At 43.3% G+C, this 24187-nt stretch overlaps 1 protein-coding gene across 6 annotated transcripts in view; it reads right to left on the reverse strand.

Annotated features, from left to right (window-relative positions):
• The window catches only part of WDR11 (WD repeat domain 11), a 99596-nt gene that overhangs the window by 69382 nt on the left and 6027 nt on the right, over nt 1-24187 (reverse strand). For all 6 annotated transcript variants that reach the window (XM_053307549.1, XM_053307553.1, XM_053307551.1 and 3 more), the window contains exons 4-6: nt 7047-7220; nt 4101-4287; nt 1056-1221 (exon numbers count right to left, since the gene is read on the reverse strand). In XM_053307549.1, the coding sequence (XP_053163524.1) occupies nt 1056-1221; nt 4101-4287; nt 7047-7220 (527 nt within the window). The remainder of the gene's footprint in view (nt 1-1055; nt 1222-4100; nt 4288-7046; nt 7221-24187) is intronic.

Raw genomic sequence — 24187 nt, forward strand, 5'->3', positions numbered from 1 at the left:
TAAATTTATCCTATCCACATGAGCAAGCATGCATGTTTTATTCCCACACATTTACAATAGCTGTGATGTTTAGCTTTCTTTTTCTCTAGCTCACATAAATTAATGATTCTAGAAGACTGAACATGCTCAGAGAAGCCCTCAGACTTGACTTAGCTGCCTAACCAAGCAGAGGCAGATGTTCAGACAAGCGCATGTCATTGGTGGAGGAAGAGTCTAAAAAACCATAAAATGAAATTTCCTTTCACCATGGGATTGTTTCCACCCTGGTAACTTTTATAATGCTACAAAATGAGGTGGAATTTGCTGCAGACTTTAAAGAACTTAATTAAATAGTACTGGGCACATCAGGGTCTAATTTTCTCCCACCTGGTTTATTGCTTTGTAGTGCATGTTAACCACAAAAATATAACCATCCCCAAACCACAATAAAAACCTACAAGTATTCCCTATCTGTTGTTTTCATAGCCTTCTGCCAACATAACCACTATTCCCCATTTATTGGCTCAGAGTCCCTCAACAACATGCACATATCAAATTGGCAAAAATCATCCTGGCAAAAGCACTGACAAAAAGACAGAAGTGACCCCATTACAACAGCTGTCAGTTGTAATGCTCCTTCAAGGTTAGTTTTTAAAAAATGTATAGCATATTTTTTGCCCTAGAACCTTTGTTTTCCTGCTCCCCAATGAATCCCAACTGCTGTCTTGGGTGATTTCCACCTAGAGACTTCAGTAACGAGTGGAATACAAATTCATTAAATACATACATACATACATACAGTCTATCAACAGTTATATCTGTATTCAATATGTAAAGCTAAGCAAACGAACCAAGGTATAAGATGACAAATTTTTTGGAAGATGCTTTGTGAAAGGAAGCTGGTTCAATTTAAAACAGCTATTTAGCGCTGAGGGTTGCATTTCGGCTGAAATGAATTCCTGTCCCTCTCCACATATCAAACAACTCATCTATAGTCATGGACATACAGAGCCAAATGGAATTAAAATCTATAAAATGAAGATGAACACACAGTTCTGCAAGATGAATTAACTTACCTGCAAAAAAGGCACTCCTGTTCTCTCAATTGCTATCACGCCTACTGTCTGGTTTACTTCGAGGTCCAGAATCAAGATTTCTCTTGGGTAGAGTAACAACATGTAATTTCTTTTGGATGGCAGGTAGGATAGCTGAAGACAGTCATTCAGTGTTACTGATTCAGCACTGGAACACATAACAAACAAGTCCTCTTAAACTACTTCTAACTGCAGATGGGCAAGCAGGAAATGTTTTTTCAAAGCATTTAATAATAACCAAAACCAAATACCCAACAGTTTGCAAGACAGTACAAAATTAAACAGCTATGTGTAACAGCTTGCAAAGTGGTGGTTCTTTTTATATTTAGCAGGAGGAGAGCAATTCTCCAGCGATTATTGCTGGTGTCTACCTTGTGTTTCTTTTTAGACTGTGAGCCCTTTGGAGACAATGAACCATCTCATGCATTTTTATTTTTATTTTTATGTACACTGCTTTGAGAACTTTTTTTGTTGAAAAGCAATACATAAATAATAAAAGTTAAACTTTGATAACAGCTACAAAAGCTATTTTTTCCTTTAATATCTGGTAATGTAAATATAGAAAAACAATCTCACCATATTTGTAAAGAAATCAGATCTAGGGAAAACTTGGGGAGCAGAACAGGACAAGCACACATCTGCAGAACCATGTACTTAAGCCCCATTGGAAATAACTGAAAATCGGGATCAGACCCACAATATTTAAGGAAACATTCAAGACAACTCCAAAACAGGCCCTTCACAACTGGGCTATATAGAGACTGCAAAAGCATAGTCAGTTTCACTTGTAACAAATTTGAGGATTCTGCTCATTGCAACATAAATAGATATAGGCCTTACATGTCCTTTAAACTGATACAAAAATATTATATTCTGCAATGAATTTCAAAATGGTATGCCATCAAGCCTTTTGTTTGAAACAAGCTTTCAGTCATATGCATTAGCATCTGGCGTTAAGCACTGGTTCACAATACCGTCTGATGAATTTGTTCAGACTATCATCGACAAATTAAAAGATATTCAGGATGAAAAAAGGAAACAAGATGGAATACATCAAAATGCAATGGCAGATTTTCTTTTTCTAAAAAATATGTCATGTCTTTTTTTAAAAAATGAAGTCTTACAGACATTTTTAAAAAGACACCAGAATCACAGATTTGCAAACATCCCATTCATTAGAAAGGGATTTTGTAGAAGAAAAATTCCAAGCAAACTGTTAACTCTCAGGCAGATGTTGACCACCAGATTTCCTCTGAGCATGCATTCAAAAGAACACAAGATCAGCTCTGCTGGATCAGGGCTAAACCCATTTAGTCCAGGATCCTGTTTTAGTCAGGGGCCCACCAAATGTATTTGTGAAGTCCACAGGCAAGAGATCAAGGCATGCCCATGCTCTTAACATGGCTCCCTTGCAACTGGTATTTGGAGGCATCTATAGCCATCAGACTAGCAGCCATTGATTGACCTGTCCTCCATGTATTTGTCTAAGCCCCTTTTAACACCATCCAAACTAGTGGCAATCACCACATCCCGTGGCAGAGAATTTCATAGATTAATTATGCGCTGTGTGAAAAAGTACTTCATTTTTTTGGTCATAAATTACCTGGCCATTCAGTTTCATTCACCCACAATCATATCGGAATATTGTCATTTATATTCATGGTACCCAAGCATAACTCTGCAGCAATTGCTATGGTCTTCATAACAGTTTCTGGAACTGCCACAATTGCAAAAAAAACACCTTGGGAACTGCCATCCCTCCTTCCACAGTGTTTTGTTGCAATACTGATGCTTGGACTCTGGTTTATAATCACAACCATTTACAGGAAACAGTCACACCCACCACAGGAACATACAAGCTAAGGTTCTAGGGCAGTGGTAGGTAGGCAACCTTTGGTACTTCAGCTGTTGTTGAACTACAACTCCCATCATCCCAGCCACGGCAATCCAGCTGGGGATGATGGGAGCTGTAGTTCAACCACAGATGGAGTGCCAAATGTTGTCTACCCCTGTCTTATCCGCTGCTAACTGAGCAAAGAGACACCTTTTAAAAGTGATGATTTAGCAGGGGAAGAGAAACTGGTCCTATCCATCTCCAGCATAGCATCCCTCCAGTGACTGTTGCTGGTGTCTATCTCGTCTTTTTTTAGATTGTGAGCCCTTTGGGGAAAGGGAGCCATTTTATTTATGTATTTATTTTATTTCTTATTTTATTTATTTATTTATTTTTGTGCTGTATAGTTCTCAATACATGCTTCGAGAACTTTGGTTGAAGAGCGGTATATAAGTATTCATCATATTAGGGTATGCAAAGTAAACTTTAGTGTGGAATCCACTTCCCCAGGAACCTGTCCATAAACTCCAAATACCTGAAAATGTGGGTAAGGGTTCATGGGCTACTCATGTAACACACCTTAAGGAAGAGCTGTGATTGACCAAGAGTAGAAAGTATTGTAATCCAAATGCAAGTGGATTATTTGTTGAATGTAAAACCTTCTTTGGGCACAATCATCTTTCGGAGTGAGTCAGAAAATCCCAGTGTCACCTCTTCCCCATGGTAAAGATATAATAAGAATCTGCATAACAGATCTGTTTCTCTAGTCTGTAATCCACCACCTGAGGCTAGTTGCCTTGACTTGCCTAATGGTAACACAGTCCCAGAGTCGCTTTTCAGACTGGAGATGCACTCACAGCCTCCTTACATTTCCAAAAGGAAAAGGCAAGTAAAAGCTTTTTGAAGGAAAGGCTATCTCTATGGAAAAAATGAATTGCCTCTTCAAAGTCCTTAAATGCAAGACCTCATCCTGAGTGCCTCACATTTCAAAGTTATATTTCAAAGCAGGAAGCCCTTTAGTTTTGACAATGGAGTAAAATGAATGACCAAAAGGTCTCATTTCAGGGATCGTCAGGGAATATTGTTCTTGCCTTGTCACATTCCAGCTAAATCAATGAATAAATAAGCACTACATTGGTTCATCCATATATAAGCCTTGTGAGCATAGAAGAGCACATGCCCTTAATACTTACCTTGGTTTTTCGTTAGTGATGAGAATTTTAACTTTGTCCAGGGCCTTTTTAGCCCCTGCAGCAGATACCAGCTTGTTATGAACAGGACTAGAACGCGGGCTGGAAATGTAAACCTTTTTCCCTGAACTGACCGGGGCCTTGGAATGAGAGAAGTCCGAAATGAACACTATTCCCTCGCTTGTAAGCACTGTACCAAGAAAAAACATTTATTATGGTAAAAGATGAGGAGGAATTTTCTCATAGTGTTTCATTTTTTTAATGTAACTTTGGAATTAAATGTGGTAACAATTTTATGAATGCCAAAATCGTTGGCAAACTCATAAAAGGAATACTTTGGGGAGAGAGAAGCAGATGGCCAATTACAATTCATTAGAGAGCATAGAAATTGGTTTTAAGTGTTCAATCTGTATTTCTTTTTGTTTTAACAGTGTAGGGTCATTGGCAGAGATGGTTGGTCTTTCACACTACAATTTTTAACTAGCAATAGCTCCCCAGAAGTATAACACAGCTTAAGATAGCGTTACCCCAAATGATGGCTTCTCCAAACCCAGCATTATCCTTTCAGAACTTCCACCTCTTCCTACCTACATAACTCATATGCCTAATGTGAAATATGTTTATACCCTTCCAGCAGCAATCCAATGCAAATCACTTGGGAGAATGTTCTGTTGAATTCAGTGAGATCTGCTTTTTAAAAATATGCTCAGGGTCATGCTGCTAGTTCCTCTCATACATGCCCCCCCTCAAACAAACACATTAGCCTAGAAAAGAGAAAACTAAGGGGAGATATAATAGCCAGCTTCAAATATTTGAATGAGTGAACTTGCTCCCCAGGGCAGGAGCAGAACTAATAGGTTAAAGTTACAATCAAACAGAAGATGGAAGGGATTCAAATGTCAGAGATCCTGTAGCGGTTTCCTGCACTGAGCAGGGGGTTGGACTAGAAAACCTCCAAGATCCCTTCCAACCCTACTAGCAATGATTCTATGCACATTCCCATGCTCGCTCACATGATACAACCTTATTGCCAATTTTTACATAAAAGAAGACAAGAGTGGAGGGAAAATGCACCAATTTATTACGGAATTTAGTTTCAAATAGCTATTTTAATGCATTAATTAAATGCATTATTATTACACTATTTAGCGTACTATTTTATTGCAGTGAACCATTCATATATTCTTAACCTATCAAACAACTCAATTAACCGAGTCACATATTACTAGGCAAATGTTTTGCCCATGTTTTCTCTAGATTATGGGTAGCTGGATGGCAGCACACCCACACAGAAGCAGAGGGGCCCTGCTAACTTGGCAAAGAGGCACCTTTTAAGGTGGTGATTCTCTTTATTTAGCAGGGTGGGGAGTAACTGGCCCTATTCACCCCCAGCACAGTACCTCCAGTTACTGTTGCTGGTGTCTACCTTATGTTTCTTTTCAGATTGTGAGCCCTTTGGGGACAGGGATCCATCTTATTTATTTATTATTTCTCTGTGTAAATCACCCTGAGCCATTTTTGGAAGGGTGGTACAGAAATTGAATGAATGAATGAATGAATGAATGAACGAATAAATTAAATTAAATTAAATTAAATTTATTTAAATAAACCTGGCTGTGTCCAACTCATATGGCATCTCGCCTCTTCTGCACTATTCTGTTGCCAGTGTTTCAGCTCAGCAGACTAAAGGCAAAGTCACTCCAAGACAGAAGGGGCTACAAATGTGCTGTACTCTCAAACTCTGGGCTTGATTTGAGTATATTTGATTGACCATCACTACTTGCTCCACAAATAGTCTCATTTGGCAATTTCAGATTCAGTTCTTTTCCAAACTATGAGCTCTTTCTCACAATCAGTGAAAAAAGGCTCAAGGGAGAGCAGAGAGGAAGACTGCTAGCACTTACCTCCCCACAGACGATCCCTCTTTCTTTGCTGGGCGGCTGGATCACCCGCCCAGATGATTGCTGGCTGCACCTGGCAGCACGAAGGGTCAGGGCCTGGGAAGCGTCTCCCCACCCCCACAAACTCCCATAATGCATCACACAAAGTGCCAGGAGGCCCGCAGTCTCCCTGCTGTGGCTGCAAGCAACTGGGGCTAGCAGACAAGCAGAAAAATGGGGCTAAGGAAGTGCTTGCTCTCTTAACCTCCTTTTTGGAGTCGGGCTCTTGAGAAGGGTTTGCCACTGCCGGGAGCCAAGTCTGGGCTTCCCTAACCTGGTTTTGCCTGCGCATGAGAATAGCCTCTGTGTCCAAGATCTCACATACTAATTGGTCCCAAGTTAATCAATTACTGTTCTCATTTATTATGTGGGCAGAAAGAACATGGATCTCTTCCAATCTGCAGTAGATCAGCATGGGTTCTGAACTCCCAATATTTAATAACAGCAACAATCAAAACGCTCACCCTTTCTCAAATGAGCTACTGAAAAAACAACAGCTTGGTAGGCAAACCAGGATGTTTGTGAAAACTAAATGTGAGCTGGTTCTCAAAGTGGATTGCTAAGCTGGGCATGTGCTCAGAGGCACCCTACTCCTTAACTTTATTTCTGACATGCCCAACACCCACTATATTACACTTGATTTCAGATAAATCAGTTCTATTAAAACACAGAGTAGATCCCACAAACCTAAAGTCAGGTCACTCCTCTTTATTGTATAACTTTGCAAGTTATGATCCAACATCAACCTGATGATGATGATAATTAATAAGAAAAACTTTGTTAGCTGCCCCATAACAAATTGTTCTCTGGGCGGTTTACAACACGAGATTTTTTTTTAAAATTAAATAATAACAGACCGGGGCAGGCGGAGGCAGGAAAAAAAATACAAAAACAATTTTTAAAACATTTTTTTAAAAAACCAGTTACAATCAGATCTAAAAATTTAAAATTTAAGATATTACCCTTATTGAGTCAAAAGGCAGTAAGTACTTTTCTACATGATACTTACATGTTAAATTTGAAGGATCAAAGGGATCAAATGAAAAAGACAGAATGTTTTCTGCATAACTTTTCTTCCAAAGCTTGGTTCCTGTATCTGCATTCCACAACACGATGAAATTTGGCGGGTGAACTGCAAGTAGCAGATCTCGAGAGGCATCTTGATTCCACAGCCATTGCATGTCTGCCAAAAGAAAAAAGAAAAAGAAAATAGACAGTCTTAAAGCCAACAGTGACCCTATCCTTTTCAGCAGATATTTTTCTAATATAAATCAGAAGAAATGGCATACTGGAAGCATCAAACTAAAAAAAATAAAAAAATCTTTATGTTGCATAAAGAATAGCAAAAAAAACAAAACAAAACACAATGATGTAGGCATTCCTGACTTTCAGCACAGGTAAACAGGTTACTAGGATGTGGAAAATACCAATATTTTCTATTACATTTTGTTCCGTGAAGAACACCATTCAAAAAGTCTTGCCTAAACATCAACAAGTAGCAGGAGCCATTCATCCAGCATCTTCTTTCTTACCTAAACACATGACCCTTGGAGTTTATCACGAACCAAGCCCAATTTTGCTTACAGACCTTGCCAGCATAGCTGGCATAATCATCACAGAGCATGCATCATGACCCTATGTTCACTGGAAGAGCTTTGCTGCCAGACAACCCGATTTGGGGGCAGCCCAGAGAGCACCCATCTATCTATATCACTTTGGATGGCTGAAACTATGAGATCGTAGTCCCTATGGCAAACTTTTCACCTGCCTGGGTTTGGCAAGACCCACAGCTGGTCGCTCATCATGACTCATGAGCAAAGCATGGGGCAACGTACTTCAAGGTCAGAATAGCAAAGACTGAATGGGACACCCCCACCCCTCTCTCTTTCACAGAGAAGGCAGTAGCTAGCAAGCAGACTCTATTTCAAAAAGGTGAAGCAATCAGGAAAGGAAAGCTCCCTTCCACAAAAGATGATCCTGAAGCACTCCTAGGGAGTCACATAGATAAGTAGGGCATTTCCTAACACAGTCTGAATTAACAATCAGCTGGCAAGGACTCCAGGAAACAAGTGGATCAAAACCGAAGATATGTGATTTTGCACACCTGAAGGCATCCTATTCTTTAGATAGTCAATCCAGCACAGCCCTATTCAACCCGTACAAAACACCTACATAACTTGACTCTTGCCTCTTGTTAGGCAATTTACACTCAAAAGTGACTAATGCATGCAAAGAACTTTGTTGTGCATGGAATCTGCCAACATTAGGGTGGGTAGAATGGTTTGGAAACATTAGGGGCACAATTCAAGGTATATGTACCTCTGGCCAAAGAACATGGCCTTGGAATCTGTTTGGATCACTATCCTGCGGACTCTCATACTGGCAAGTTGTAGCTCTTTGCTCCTCACGTCTATCCCCCACTTTTCTGCTGTCCCCCCAAGAAGACGTCTGCCAGCGTTCAATGGATGCACCATCTTACCTGGGAAGGATAAGTAAACTAACCTCTTACACTAAGCTTCCTCACCCTCTCTCTTCAGCCTCCCCATTCTTCAAAGCACTTTCCACAGCAACCCTTAAGCCAGGCTCTGGTCTAAGCACCTTAGCCAAGCCGATCGATCAATAATTAGAACTTCAAGCTAAATTACTGCCAGCTACTCTTGCCTAGAATATCAGCTAATATTTATTGTCTTTCCTAACTAAACTCTTGCAGTCTGTACCCCCATATAACTGTAATAATACTTTTGGACTGTATTTCTACCTCTTTGTCTTTTCCAACACACCAAAACTTGCTCAAATTGATGCTGGAACCAAACTGCTCCCTCTAGCCAAGCTAATTCCCCACGCTGAGCCAAAAGTACAGTCGGAGTGTCTAGCCAGTGCTCTGGGGGAGTTCTGGTAACAGCTTTCACTACGAAGAGATGGTGGCCAAGAATTCCTGAGTCAAGGCGAACCTCACTATTTGTGGATCCAACATCTGCAGTTTTGCATATCCGCAGTTGGGTAATTGACACCCTACCTTGTCATATGCAGTGGGAGGAGGAGGTCAAAATGGGTTAATTTGAAAACTGATTTTTCGTGGGAAGAAGCTGAATTTGGGACTATTGGTTGGGGGGGTATTGCTGGACACCTGGAGACCCACAGAGCATGGTAGAGCACTTACCCCCACTCTTTAGGGTCCTATCCCATCATTTCACCAAGTTTCTGGAGCCTCCAGGAACCTAACCCCCTGAGTCCCATTGACTCAATGACTTGGTATCAGGGATTCCATTATACATGGTTGTAGCAGAGAATGTAACCCCTGCAGATACTGGGGTTTAGCGGTACAATATACCTTCACACATGTTGGGGAGGAGGAAGAGAAGTGGTTTGAAAACAACTGAAAAACTGACATTAACAAACTGACATGATATTAGATGACATATTCTAACAGATTTGGGTGGGAGCCAAAGAGCCCATTAGGTATTCACAAGCTGTTCCACACATGCAGTAGGACTGCATTAAGTTTTCCCACTACAGATTGTCATACTGCACCAAAAGAAACAGGTCTCCTGAATTTCAGATATGAATCAGAGGTTGAAAAGAAAAGCCTCAAAAACCCCACTGGCCTACAGAATAGAACCAGATCTGTGAAAACTAGCTTTGGTCAACATCTCTAAAAAGTGTGAAAGGTTCAGTTCATTCCAAGTTATGCAAGGTAATATCGTAATGAAGCAAAATAATGCAAATAATGCCCCCCCCATCTATTTTCTGACATGATTGTTTTATATAAGTAATTAGAGCAACAATATCCCATTGGCTATATTGCTTATCAAGAAGTTAGTAAGACAAAAACTGACTAACAAAACAACAGAAACTTCTTTAAATATATCAGAAGCAGAAACCTGCCAGGGAAATGGTTGGACCCTTACATAATGAGGGCATGAAAGGAATTATTAAGGAGGATAACGAGATTGCGGAGAAACTGAATGAAAAGCTTTGCATCTGGATACTGACCATATACCTAATCTGGAACTGAGCTTCTGACAACTGAGTGTCAACAGGCATGTGGATAAAGGTGATCCAGTTGACAATGGCTCACAACACTAGAACAAGGGTTCTAGTTTCAAGGGTCATCCCATGAAACTGAACGCCAGGAAATTTAGGCCCAACAAAAGGAAGGACGTTTTCACACAGCACATAATTAATCTATGCCACAGGATGTGGGGATGGCCACTAGCTTGATGGATTCGAAAGGGGCTTAGACAAATTCGTGGAGAACAGGTCTATCAATGGCTATTAGTCTGGTGGCTATAGGCCACTTCCATCCTAAGAGGCAAGATATTTCTGAATACCCATTGCAGGGAAGCAACAGCAAGAGAGCATGCCCTCACCTCTTGCCTGTTGACCTCTTAGAGGCATCTGGTGAGCCACTGTGTGTAACAGGGTGCTGGACAAGATAGGTCTTGGGCCTGATCCAGCAGGGCTGTTCTTATAATGGGACTTTCAGTCAAGGCATACCTAAACAATTTTTAAAATCATGGATTGTACATCATTACCGCTCCCTGACATCAACATGAAACCCTCAGTCAGTTTTACTGTACTGTAATACCAAGAGCCATTATCAGAAGATAAGGAACTGTCACATACAATCCCAACAGAGAGCTGGATCTCATCCATATTATGGAAGATATATGGAGTGTGGCACATGCAACACACAGTGACCAAAAGCTGGTCACCTATATAGGAGTCAAAAGGATTGCAAACCTTCTGTTCTAAAGCTATTTCACAGCAGCCCAACAAGCTTACATAAATGAGTCCTGATCTTACAAACAATGAGTTTGTAAGATACTGTGCAATATAGGGGTGTGCACGAACCGGTCCGGAGGCCATGTTGGAGGCCTCCGAACCGGTTCGGAGCCGGACCGGTCTGGCGGTCCGGCACTGAGAGGGGTCTAACTTTAAGGGCGGGGGGGTAGAACTTACCCCTCCCGCCGCTCTTCCCCCTCCAGCACTGTAGTTTAAAGTGAAGTTTTTGGGGCGGCAGCGTTCCTCGCTGCCGCCCCTGCCCCCGTCGTCACTTGTTAGTCTCCATAATAGCAGCACGCATGCACACCACCCAGTGGTGCCACAGACACACACACAAAGCAGCTGCCACTCTGGTCTTCCCTTCCACTTGCTCTATCCAAGCTATAAGAAGGAGCTCTGTATGGAAGAGGTAGAGGGCAGCACGGATTGGCAGCAAGCATCTTTGAATCGCTTCCTGCAACTTCATTCCCCACTCTCTGGCTTTTCAAAAGGCAGTGCAGAGCAAGGAGCAGTGGCCGCTGCCACCACTAGGCACAGGGAGATGGGGGTGGGGAGGGAAATCGTGTGGAGCAAGTCTGTGTGGTACTCTGTGGGGGAAACTGGCATGGTGACAGCTGCTTATCACACTGCCTCAGATGCTGAGGAGACCTTGTCTGGGTATGTACATTGTGACTATAGGATTCCCACATCATCATCATCATCAGATGCAACCAAGATAAATTTTAAATTACTTCAGCAGCATTACATGCAATGTAGTTAAGAGAGAAAATCTTTGGGTCATTTTGGGTGATGAAAAATTTTACAAGCCAGCTTGGTAAGCAAACTATCAATTATTCATGGAAGCACATATTGGAAATTTCATTTCACCAAGATGCTGAGAGTTTTACTTCAGGAATAAAACCCATCTATAACTGATGATAATGAGGAATGTGAGTAGCACTAAAAACAGCAGGGGATGCAGAGCTTCTTGAAGGAAAAATAAGTGTTTGAGGGAGCTTAAAGACATTAGAGAGTACCAATGCGGCAATACGTTTTTAAAGAGAAAAACAGAATACATTTTATTTCTTTTTGCTCAAGCTACTATCATCCTGTACTTGAAGACAATCTCCGTATAGAGTAGAGCTGTTCACTGAAGAAGATTAAAATTGAGCAATTTGCTTCTATTTATGGGTGGAATACCTAGCAGTTACTCTATATAAGTATTTATCAGCTTTCTAATACCATATATGTATTTATCAGATTTCTAAACTCTGCAATAAATCCCCTAAAGCTGAAGTGCACAACGTATGGCCAGGAAGAGCATTTTGGACAGCCTGCATTCAAGGGTGTCTAAATCTGGAGGGCTTGCACCCTTATCGTTTCTCTCCAGCCCAGTCCCAAGACTTGTCAGCTGCCTGCTAACCAATTCTGGTGCTGCTCTGGGGCCAGCCTAGAAGACAGGTGGCAAAAGCAGCACTGGGCATGTAACTGCACGCAGCTGTAGAGCTTGAGTTTTGGCAGACTATGCCTGGAGCAGAAGTTGTAGAAACTCCCATGAAGTATCCAGTGCTGCTGCTTTGACTTGCTCCAGTGACAGTGGGGAAACAAGGAAGCAACCAAGCAATGGGCAAATGCAGGGGCAGCACCACCTGCAGGAAGACAAAGACAATAAGCGGTAGCAGCACCAGAAATGGCTGTCTACGGATTTTCAAATGATCTTACTTTTAAGGAAAATTGCAAACCTATCTATAATGTGTCCCGGCAGCCCAGCTGATTGGTTGGGCTGCGGAGGCGCCTGATTGGCTGGCACACCCAGGAGGAAGAGAATTGGCCGGCTGCGAGCCAGGGCCGCTGGTGGGCCCGGCCTGCTGATGGGTGGTGGCTGGGGGCCCGGCCCGGCCGCGGCAAAGCGGTGGCGGGCCCAGCCAAGGGCCGAGGCGGTGAGCGGCTGGACAGCGGGCCCTGATACCGGGGCAGAAGGTGGGGGTGGGGGAAAAGGTGGCAGGCCTGTGGCCGGCTGCAAAGACTGGCAAGCGGCGGCAGTGGACACGACAGGCTGCGGAGGCGGCACTTGGCGTGGCGGGCCCGCCGGTGGGACAGGCCGTGGAAGTGGGTCTCGGCTAGGCAGCGCCGGGACCGGCCGCCGAGGCCAGGAGGAGCCCGTGGGAAATTGGGGTGGGAGAGAACCGGCCGGCGGGACCTTCCTGTTCGCCGCCCGGGAGGAGGAGCGGCGGTGGCAGCCCGGTAAGTAGAACTTTTAAAAATGCAGGGGCCGGGGGGAGGGCAAGAGGGAGTGGGGCCGGGGGGAGGGCAAGAGGGAGGAGCAGGGGGAGGGGAGGGAGGGCAGGAGAGACTGGGGCAGGAGGGTGAGATGGAGGAGAAGGTGAGAGAGGGGGTGGGAGGGGGAGGGAGGGCAAGAGAGAGTGGGGCGGAAGGGGAGAGAGGGCAAGAGAGAGTGGCGTGGGAGGGAGGGGAAGAGAGGCAAGAGTGTGGGGCAGATGGGAGGGAGAGAGAGTTGGGCAGGAGGGAGAAGGGAACAGCCAGCCCCAAAGAGTGCACAGATGCTCTGTGCGGGTTGGCTAGTTTTAATTAAACCAGGAAAAACTCCCATTGAACTAATTGGCCAACATATTCCAGTCTTTCATCAGTGTTACCAACACACTGGGGCTGCTGCACAAGAAGTTCTGCTAGGAACTAATCTGCCTACTTTCCTTTTATCATCATCTTAATTGATAATTACCATCTTCACAAGTTAGTCCACTTCCATCTCAAATATTCATGCACGCAAATGTTCATGCATCCACCATCTTGAATTGGAGTGGATGACATCATCACAAACTACACCGTTGAGGTGTCCCTATGTGTCACTACAATTGTACCAAATTTGATCCAATTCAAATTTGGTCCAAGGCAGTTACAAGTTAGCCCCCTTGTGCCTCAAACATTCAGGTGTCTGCCATCTTGAACTGGGATGGAGGACATCATTATAAGCTACAACATTGAAATATCCCTATTTATCCCTACAAAGGTGCCAGGTTTGGTCCAAATCAGTTAGGCGGTTCACAGGTTAGCCCACTTGTGCCTCAAACATTCATGCTTCTACCTTCTTAAATTGGGGTAGATGACATCATCACAAGTTACACTGATGAGGTGACCCTACAACTGTACTAAATTTGGTCAAAATCAGTTCCCACTTGCACCTCAAATGTTCACACGTCCCGGTCTTGTGGTAGCAAGCATGACTTGTCCCCTTAGCTAAGCAGAGTCTGCCCTGGTTAGATATGAAAGGGAGACTAGAAGTGTGAGCACTGTAAGATATTCCCCTTTGGAGATGGAGCCACTTTGGGAAGAGCAGAAGGTTTCAAGTTCCCGCCCTGGCTTCTCCAAGATAGGACTGACAGAGTCCTGCCTACCTTGGAGAAGCTGCTGCCAGTCTGTGTAGACAATACTGAGCTAGATAGACCAATGGTCTGACTCAGTATATGGCAGCTTCCTATATTCCTATTTCAGTTTCAGGGTGATTTCAGAATACCTGTTTTATCTCTAGATTGCATCCCAATGGGATCCATTGTGCATCTTTTAATTAATCTTCACAACACTTCTGTCTGGCAGGGATGCTGTGGCTGGATGGGAACAGGAGTATAGAGATTTGGGCTCCAGGACCAGCAGTCTTGCCTTTATGCTACCTTTTGCAAACCAGTTCCTCCCCCTCCTTCAAACCTGCCCCCCCCACAAAAGGTCAAATGAGTCCTTGCCAAACAACAATCACACACACATTGCTTTGCTTGCAATTTGAAATTGTGAGAAAGAGGTGCAGATTATTTATTTACTACCACTACTAAAGTTTATAGTCGATTAGATCAGGATGAATTCATACATTATTGGCATTTTATGAATGCATTCCATCTCTTGGCTAGAATCAGTGGACTAGTTTGTTAGAGACTTATCCTATTCTTGGTAAATAAACTTTTAAATTTCACTCCTATTTTAGACAAGGAACACTCAAGAATAAAGCTGGAAATACTTGTTCTCTTAACATGTATGATGAAGTTGGGGGAAAGTCATATCTAACTGAACTTTGTATCTTCCTGAATTTACATTATTTTTGCACGGAATCTCCTGAAAACTAGCATAAAATCAAATATCACATATTTGACAAGGGGAATAACCTTTGCAAGCCATTAGTGAAAGAGTGAAGAGTTCATTTTTCATCAGCCGTTCATCTTTAAAAAACTCATTCATTATCTATTATTCATATTTATATACCGCCTGATATATGCACCTCTAGGTGACGCATTTAAAAAATGATTCATGACATAGCCCATTGTGGTCTTTGTAAATGAAGATTGAGATAGCAGAGGAACTTGTTGCAATGTTCTCTCTCAGAGTACAATTGGATAGTGTGTGCATTAGTCTGGGACTACCATGGGAAAGCTTGCAGGCATAGACACCAACAGAACATCTTCAGTGGTTGAAAAGCAGAAAGGTGATATCTCATTCTTAAAAAGGAATTTGCCTCCAAAGCATCAAATGAAGCAACATCATTGGGTTGTTCACCAGAATCTTCCTGTTGCAGTAATGAAAATTGAGTGTGTAATATCAGTCGTACGATCTGTTGTAAAAAAAAAAAAAAATCTGCTCTCATGGTTTGTCTGGAGGCAGACAATGGTGATCTCTTTTGCCATACAGAGGTGTGCTAGCTAAGCAGAGGGCAAGTACTGAAGCAAAGCACACTGTTACTCTCAGGGCAGAAATCACAGATTTACTCCATAAAGAAAGAAGAGTAGTGTCAGAAGGCTTTTGATAATGATGAACAGTGTTGTCATCCAGCATTTGTTGCAGATATCACATATCACTTCAACATTATATTGAAAGAAAAAAAGACAGCTTATAAGTGACCAGTGCTTTCATCACATTCCAGAGTAAATTGTCGTTGCTCAAATTATTTTGCCAAGTACAGAGGGTTCCTTCTTCTACAGAAGAACCAAATGGAATACACAAAATATGCAGACTTTCTAGCAGCATAGCAACTTGAATTTGAAATCTGTTTTCAAGAATAAGTTTCAGATATATTCAGATTGCTTTTCTTTTATTATTTATTTTTATTTGATTTCTATACCACCCTTCCAAAAATGGCTCAGGGTGGTTTACACAGAGAAATAATAAATAAATAAGATGGATGGCCCCCTGTCCCCAAAGGGCTCACAATCTAAAAGAAAGATAAGACAGACACCAGCAACAGTCACTGGAGGTACTGTGCTGGGGGGTGGATAGGTCCAGTTACTCTTCCCCTGCTAAATAGAGTCTCCACTTTAAAAGGTGCCTCTTTGCCAAGTTAGCAGGGGAGCAACAGAAGACACTGAACCAACACTACAACTGGAATTACCTGAGTTGCTGACTTGCTGAAAACCAAGTAATCTTCATTACTCGATTTTTATTCTTCTGTAGAAAAAAAAATACCTTAATGTTCTTTAGCTTGCACTGAAATTCACTTGACTATTTGGGACTACATATGTTTGTGAACAAACATTTTATCTGATGAACATGAACAAAACCAAAATGAAACCTTGTTTAGATTGCACAAACCTGGAGACCTGCAATTAGCAAAATAATACCAGAAACAGATTTTCTTTGAAAATAAGCAGCATTTCTAACTAGTAATGTGAACATTAATGTAAAATTGCTGAAACTCCTTTCTCCACCTCAATCTCTCTTAAGGCACTTCAAATCCTCTCTCGTAAAGTCTCTCTAATCCAATGCACGCATACTCAGAAATAAATGCTGCCAAATTCAGTAGAGCTTGCCTCTCTTGTAACTGTGTAGGTAAATTGCTGCTGTTAAATTTTCTTTGCAGCTGTTTGTGAATTTAAAATGTATGTTTGCTGTATAACAAATGTTGTTTGCTGAGACATGTATTTTCGAAACCGACTAACTGAATAAAGTGGTATAGCTTCTCTAATAAAGACTCCTCTCTTGGTTAACTTGCTTAAAATCTCTGCTAGAAGCCCAGCAGAGGTGAGGAAGAGCACAGCTGATTCCCCCTTCAGCGCTGCCTGGAGTGAGAGGCCAGGTGGGTGCTGTTGGTTCCTTCTGCTGTTACCTGCCTGCTCCTGCTTCCTCTGTGGGGCTGCTGCCTGCTGCCTCTGTGTAACATCTGTGGGGAGTGTGTGCAGGACTGGGACAAGCTCCTGAGTGACTCAGTTCCTGAGGTCACCTGCTGAGCTTTGGACCTTTATAAGAACACTGCCTGTGGCGGCAGGCCCATCACCAGCGGGGTCGCCACTGAAGGGGCAACACCAAAGGGGGTTGCCCCTTTGGGGGATAATGAGGGTGACCAGGCTGTTTGGCCCAAGGTTCCTTGTGGGTGTGTAAGGGTGGGTGGGTATTTTAACTCGGCTTCTTTTTGAAATCCTAGGTGAGTTGAGTTAATGAGTCTGGGTCTCTCTGGAAATGGGGAGGCAGGGGGTGTATCCACTGATTATGGGGCAATTATTCCAGTGGTGGTGGGGAATAAAAGAAGTTACATTGACAGGTCAGCAGGCTGTTGCAGGGGAAGGGAAATCAGAACTTAATTGCTGTTTCTCCTTCTGGCTGTCCTGCCAGCTCTTTGACCTTGGAAAGCAATGCCAACCACCCACAGAGCCTCATCTTGCTTCTTTGTAATGCCAGGTTAGTCCAGAATAAACCTGAAATCATCCATGATTTGATTCTGGATGAAGGGGCCGATCTGGTATGCATTGGGGGAGGACTTGGATTTGATTGGGGGAGGCTGCTGGCCCAGTCTGGTCCCAGTTTCTCCCTCCAGGGTACACTGTTGAGGAGCAGGGAAGGGGAAGTGGGTGGGGAGGTGGAGTGGCTGTGGTCTACAAGAACAATATCTCCCTTGCCAGGATCCCTGTCAAAGTGTCTGACCATATTGAAAGTGTGTACTTAAGTCTGGGAACCAGGGATAGACTGGGACTTCTGTTGGTGTACCGATTGCCCCGTTGCCCGACAGAATCACTAACTGAGCTGATGGACTTGTTCTCAGGCTTGGTGGTGGAGTCTCCCAGGCTTGTGGTGCTGGGCGACTTCAATGTTCACTTTGGGACCAATTTGTCCAGGGCGGTTCAGGAGTTCATAGTGGCCATGACAACTATGGGTCTATCCCAGGTGGTCTCTGGACCGACGCATAATGCTGGTCACACTCTTGATATGGTCTTTCACTCTGAACAGGGTGGTGTTCCATGGGTGGGAACTCTGGTGATTCCTGTATCGCATCTGCAAGTTGACGTCCTGTGGAGTTCTTCAGGGTCGTGAAGGGGCTAATATGTGCCCCTTCCCCCTTGAATCAGTACTTGGAACCAATAATTACTCACTGTGACATTTTTAATGAGTTCTTTGTGGACAAAATCTCTTGTATTCAGGCCAAATTAGATTCAAACTCCACAATTGTTACAGAGTCTGATGCCAAGGCGTCCAGCAGCTCCTCTTATGTGATGACCCTGGATCAGTTTCAGTTCGTGACTCCTGAGGATGTGAACAAGTTGCTTGGAATGGTGCTGCCAGCACCTGCCCTCTTGACCCTTGCCTGACATGGCTTATACTATCTGGCAGGAAGGCTGTTGTAGAGGGCCTGGTAGATATAAATACTTCTCTGAGGGAGGGCAGGATGCCTCCTTATCCTATGGAGGCAATCGTTAGACCGCTTCTGAAGAAACCTGCCTTGGATCCTTCGGAGTTAAACAATTACAGGCCTGTCTCCAACCTCCCATGGCTGGGCAAGGTGATTGAGAAGGTGGTGACCTCCCAGATCTAGGTGGCCTTGGAGGAAACTGATTATCTTGACCCATTTTAAACTGGCTTTCAGGCAGGCTATGGGGTGGAGACTGCCTTAGTCGGCCTGATGGATGATCTCCAACTGGGAATTGACAGAGGGAGTATGACTCTGTTGGTCCTTTTGGATCTCTCGGCAGCTTTCGATACTATTGACCATAGTATCCTTCTGGAACGTCTGAGGGTGTTGTGGGTGGGAGGCACTGCTTTGCAGTGGTTCCGCTCCTACCTCACGGGCAGACTCCAGATGGTGTCTCTTGGAGTCTGTGATTCTTCAAAATCTGAACTTCAGTATGGTGTCCCTCAAGGCTCCGTATTGTCTACGATGTTGTTTAACATCTACATGGAACCGCTGAGAGAAATCATGAGGGGATTTTGTGTAGGGTGTTATCACTATTCTGATGACACCCAGATCTATTTTTCCATGTCAACATCATCAGGAAAAGGCATAAGCTCCCTAAATGCCTGCCTGGAGGAAGTAATGGGCTGGATGAGGGATAACAAATTGAGGCTGAATCCAGATAAGATGGAGGTACTTATTGTGCAGGATCAGAACTCGGGAGACGATTTTGATCTGCCAGTTCTGGATGGGGTCATGTTCCCCCGGAAGGAACAGGTATGCGGTATGGGGGTGCTTCTGGATCTGAACCTCTCTCTGGTGTCCCAGGTTGAGGCGATGGCCAGAGGTGTTTTTTTTCAGCTTTGGCTGATACGCCAGCTGCGTCCATTTCTTCAGATGAACAACCTAAAAACAGTGGTACATCTGCTGGTAACCTCTAGGCTGGATTACTGCAATGTGCTCTATGGGGCTGCCTTTGTATGTAGTCCAGAAACTGCAGTTGGTTCAGAACGAGGCAGTCAGGTTGGTCTCTGGGTCATCTAGGAGACCATATTACTCCTGTGTTGAAAGAATTACACTGGCTGCCAATATATTTCCGGGCAAAATACAAGGCACTGGTCATTACCTATAAAGCCCTAATCAGCTTAGGCCCTGGGTATTTAAGAGAATGTCTTCTTTGTCATGAGACCCACCACCTGCTAAGATCATCTGGAGAGGTTCACCTGCGGCTGCCGCCAACTCATCTGGCGGCTACTCGGGAATGGGTCTTCTGTTCTGTTTCTACTTGGGAACCGGCCTTCTGCAGCCCCTCGACTTTGGAATGTGCTCCCTGTTGAAATAAGAGCTTCCCCATCTCTGGCAACATTTTAAAAGGCACTGAAGACACATTTATTCAGCCAGGCTTTTAATTAGATTTATAGTTTAAAAAATTTTTAATACTGGGTTTTGAATGTTAATCTTTTAAATGATTTTAATTGATTTAATGTTTTAAATGATTTTAATTGTCAACCGCCCAGAAATGCAAGTTTTGGGCGGTATATAAATATTTTAAATAAATAAATAAATAAAAGAGAACAAACACTTTTCTGCAATTAATGTGGCAACGTGGCCCTCTTGCATTTGTAAAAGTGCAAAAATAGCCCTTGGAGCTATTTAAGTTTCCTCTGTCTAAATGGCTGAGGTAAAAAATCTATTTCCTTATTATACAGATGTCGAATGCCTGCGACGACCAGTGAGGTAACAAGCCAGTATGGGACAAGGGACTGACAGAAGGTGTGTGCACACAAACACCATGCTGACCAAGCAAATGCCAGAGGCCAGGTGAGTGTAGGAGTAGCAGCAGTCGCCACGTGGGATGCTGGTGGGCCACTGCAGCTTGCAAGTGCCAGCGGTACCTCCAATATTATTATTATTATTATTATTATTATTTTACATTTATATCCCGCTCTTCCTCCAAGGAGCCCAGAGCGGTGTACTACATACTTGAGTTTCTCTTTCACAACAACCCTGTGAAGTAGGTTAGGCTGAGAGAGACGTGACTGGCTCAGAGTCACCCAGCTTGTTTTCATGGCTGAATGGGGATTTGAACTCGGGTCTCCCCGGTCCTAGTCCAGCACTCTAACCACTACACCACGCTGGCTCACTTTAATTAATCACTTTAATCACTTTTTTCAAAAGGTACCTCTCGCTACCCACCCACCCCCAGCACCACCCTCACCAGTTGCTGCTGCCAGATACTTGGGCATAACTTTATTTATTTATCTATTTATACATTTCTATACTGCCTTCGTTAAAAGAAAACCGCAAGGCGGTTTACAAAAATTAAAACATACAATAAAAGCAATAAAAACACCAAGCAATAAAAACACCAAGCTAAAAACATATCAAACAAGCATAAAAAACAAGACAACAGACAACTTCTAGAGGTGTCAACATTAGGAACATAGCCTTATACCGAATCAGACCACTAAGCCATCTAGCTCAGTATTGTCTACGCTGCTTCATTATTTATGTCTAGTTTACTATTAATGGTTTGAAGTAACTCCCAGATTTCACCAGCAGACCTATCCATTTGGGAAATCGTTCCCACTGATAGTTTTCTAGCCATATAAGTTTGTGATCCAGTTGGAATATTTTTATTCTTAGACATTCTAATATACCAACCATAACCTACATTAACATATTAGATGTTTACAACAAAATTAACTCTTTAAACAAATATGCACCCCCTATAACTACAAAAGGAGAAGTACAATGTTCACTTTGATTCCACTTTATCATATGTTAACTCAACAACTCAACAACTAAATCCAAACCGATGTAGTGAGTGTTGTTCTATAATCCACAATAGTTGCTTTGCCTTGCTTTCAGTTCCTTTTTTCCTTACTCTCAAAGGTTTCAGGCAGGAGTCTATCCTAGGCCTACTTGGAGAGGTCCAGGATTGAGTTTTGGACCTTCTGCATGCAAAACAGAACTTTGTTGATGGAGTTACACTGGCTGCCAATAGGTTTCTGGGCAAAATACAAAGTGCTAGTTATAAAGTTATAAAGTGCTAGTTATAAAGTGCTAGTTATAAAGCCCTAAACGGCTTAGGCCCTTGGTATTTAAGAGAGCGTCTTCTTCACTATGAGCCCCACCGCCCATTGAAGTCACTTGAGGAGGTCTGTCTCCAGTTGCCGCCAACTCGTTTGATGGCTACACAGAGACAGGCCTTCTCGGCTGCTGCCCCGAGATTGTGGATTGCGCTCCCTGCTGAGATACGATCCTCCCCATCTCTGGCAATTTTCAAAAAATACCTGAAAACACATCTCTTCAACCAGGCTTTCTCAGCTTTTTTAAACTTGTTTTTAAATTCTTCTGATTATTTAATTGTTGTTTTACAATGTTTTTAATTGTTAATTATTGTTTTTATGCTTTATAATTTTTGTTTTAATTATTAACTCATTTTAATGGTGTTTTAATGTAAACCACCCTGAGCCTTTTGGAAGAGCTGTATAAAAGCTTTAATAATAAATAAATAATAAATAATAAAAGGATTGAGAATTATTGCAAGGAATTTAATTTTTTCACAGAAAAAAATCATTGCAAAGCAAAAATTACTAATCCAGCTTTGCTTCACAGCTTTCACCAGCAGTAAAGTGCAGATTCAAACAATTCCTTTTGGATACTCCTCTTGCAGACAAGAAACAATGAGACTAAATACTATAATCTGACTAAAGACTAAAGACTAAAGACTATAATACTATAACATTATAATACTATAATGTCTTAGCAATTGTCAGCTATTGAAAATGGTTAGTATTTTCATATCTGAAACCTAAACACCTTGCATGGGGAAAGCCCAACAAAATCAATATGAGTAAAGCAGGTAGCAAATAATGACATTTAGAAATGCGTATTCATCTTATAAATGATATATATTTATTTCTATAGTACATTTGTGCATTAAGATGTCAATTAATTTCTTAATATGCTTTCAATGCCTGTTACCTTGTATAAAAATGTGTGTTGCACACTGATATATTTAGAGGAGTGTTTTATTTTAGTGATGCTTAGCCACAACGAGTTCACTATGGTCAGGATCCCAACTAAGGCCAAGTACGCAGATCTGATTGCCACCGTAGTCACTTAGTTGCGGATGTCAATCTCCCTCATGCTATCTGCTGGTTTACAACCCACAGCAGCAGCTGAAATGCAGTTACTGAATTAACTTGCTACTGCCTTGCAACCAAATTGCCCACTCCTGACTACTAACATGCTTAGAGGAGTCCTTAACAAAGACCTATTGAGGCTGTTCACACAAGCAACCCTACCCAGACTTGGGCAACACTACCTGGGTAGGGCTGCTCTTGTGAAGGGCCAGGATCGAGGCTGATCCCGGTGCTGCCTCCCAGGGTAAAAGGGTGCAAGCATGCCCTTTTACCCAGGTCTGGCGTTGTGTGCACGCTTTTACTGCAGACATACCTAACAGACACAGAGCCGGGCGCCTAGAGCACTTGGCTTGAGGGGAAATCCTTCAGTGCATCGCACTCCTCAGTGCTCAAATGAACCGCACGGTGCATTTAGGGATATATGGAGGCTGGGCTTCATTTTCCTAGCCTCCAGAGCTCTGCACTGTTCAGAGCAGCGTGGATCGTGTGGGAACACAACCCACACACCACACAGAAGACCAATTATCATCGGGGGGGGGGAGTTAGACCCTGCCTTCCCCCACACCCAGCCCTCCCTGCCCCAGTAACAGTCATGTGAATGACCTTATTGTTTGCCATATGCAACAGGGCTCAAATGTCATTACAGGCCTAACTCTGCAGGCCCTATACCAGTGATCTCTCTAATTTTTTTCATCTGTGTGTGGAATGAGTTTTATTCTGGGTGGTAGTGTCAAGGTAATATGTGTGGGATCTAGAATTAACTGAGTGGACATCAAAAAATTTGTGAGCACATGCACGCCTTAGAGGGAAAACTGCCCTGTACCTCTTTTCGCAGAAAATTAAAGCAAACAGATATGAGCATCAGCATCTATATATTTATTTCTCCTAGGCGTACTTTCGCTAATCCCATGTGTGGCAGCTCTCGCAAGAGTTCGCAAGCAGCTGCCGGACTAGCAACGGAGACAAAAATAGGGATGGGGAGGCGGCAGCAGGCTGGCCCGGCCGCCAGGATCAGGTGGCAGGCCAGCCCGGCCTCTGGGAATTGGCGGGCGGGCAGGAGAAGGTGGCAGGCCAGCTTTCCGGCTGACCCGCCAGGCAGAAAGCGCTAGGCGGGGGCGCAGAAGAAGCAGGCTGCTCCCTCCAGTGGGCGAGTGGTGGGTGGCCGGCAGGAGCAGGCGGCGGCCCAGTTCAGCTACCGGGAGCAGCAGGTGGTGGCGGGCCAGCCACTAGGAACAGGCAGCAGCGGGCTGGCCCACCAGCCAGAAACTGCAGGCAGGGGGTGGGGGAGAAGCAGGCGGGTGGAGGTGGAGAAGCGTGCTGGCAGAGGCACAGATACTCTGCACCCAGCCCAGCTAGTATTGAATTAAATACACTGGCTGACATCCTAACTAAATGTATTAGAGGAAGCCCTATTGGAATTTAATTTTTTAGACTACTCCCTGAGTAGTACAACACAGTAAGCTAATAACTGCCATGCAGGCTAAGTGTTTACTCAGGACAGTTTATGTTTATTATAATGCCTCCTCAGTCTGATTAAGGCAATCAGGAAGAGGACAGATAACAAACCATAATGGGACAAGG

This window comes from Hemicordylus capensis, chromosome 3, assembly GCF_027244095.1.
Source record: "Hemicordylus capensis ecotype Gifberg chromosome 3, rHemCap1.1.pri, whole genome shotgun sequence".
In the NCBI taxonomy this organism is placed as follows: Eukaryota; Metazoa; Chordata; class Lepidosauria; order Squamata; family Cordylidae; genus Hemicordylus; species Hemicordylus capensis.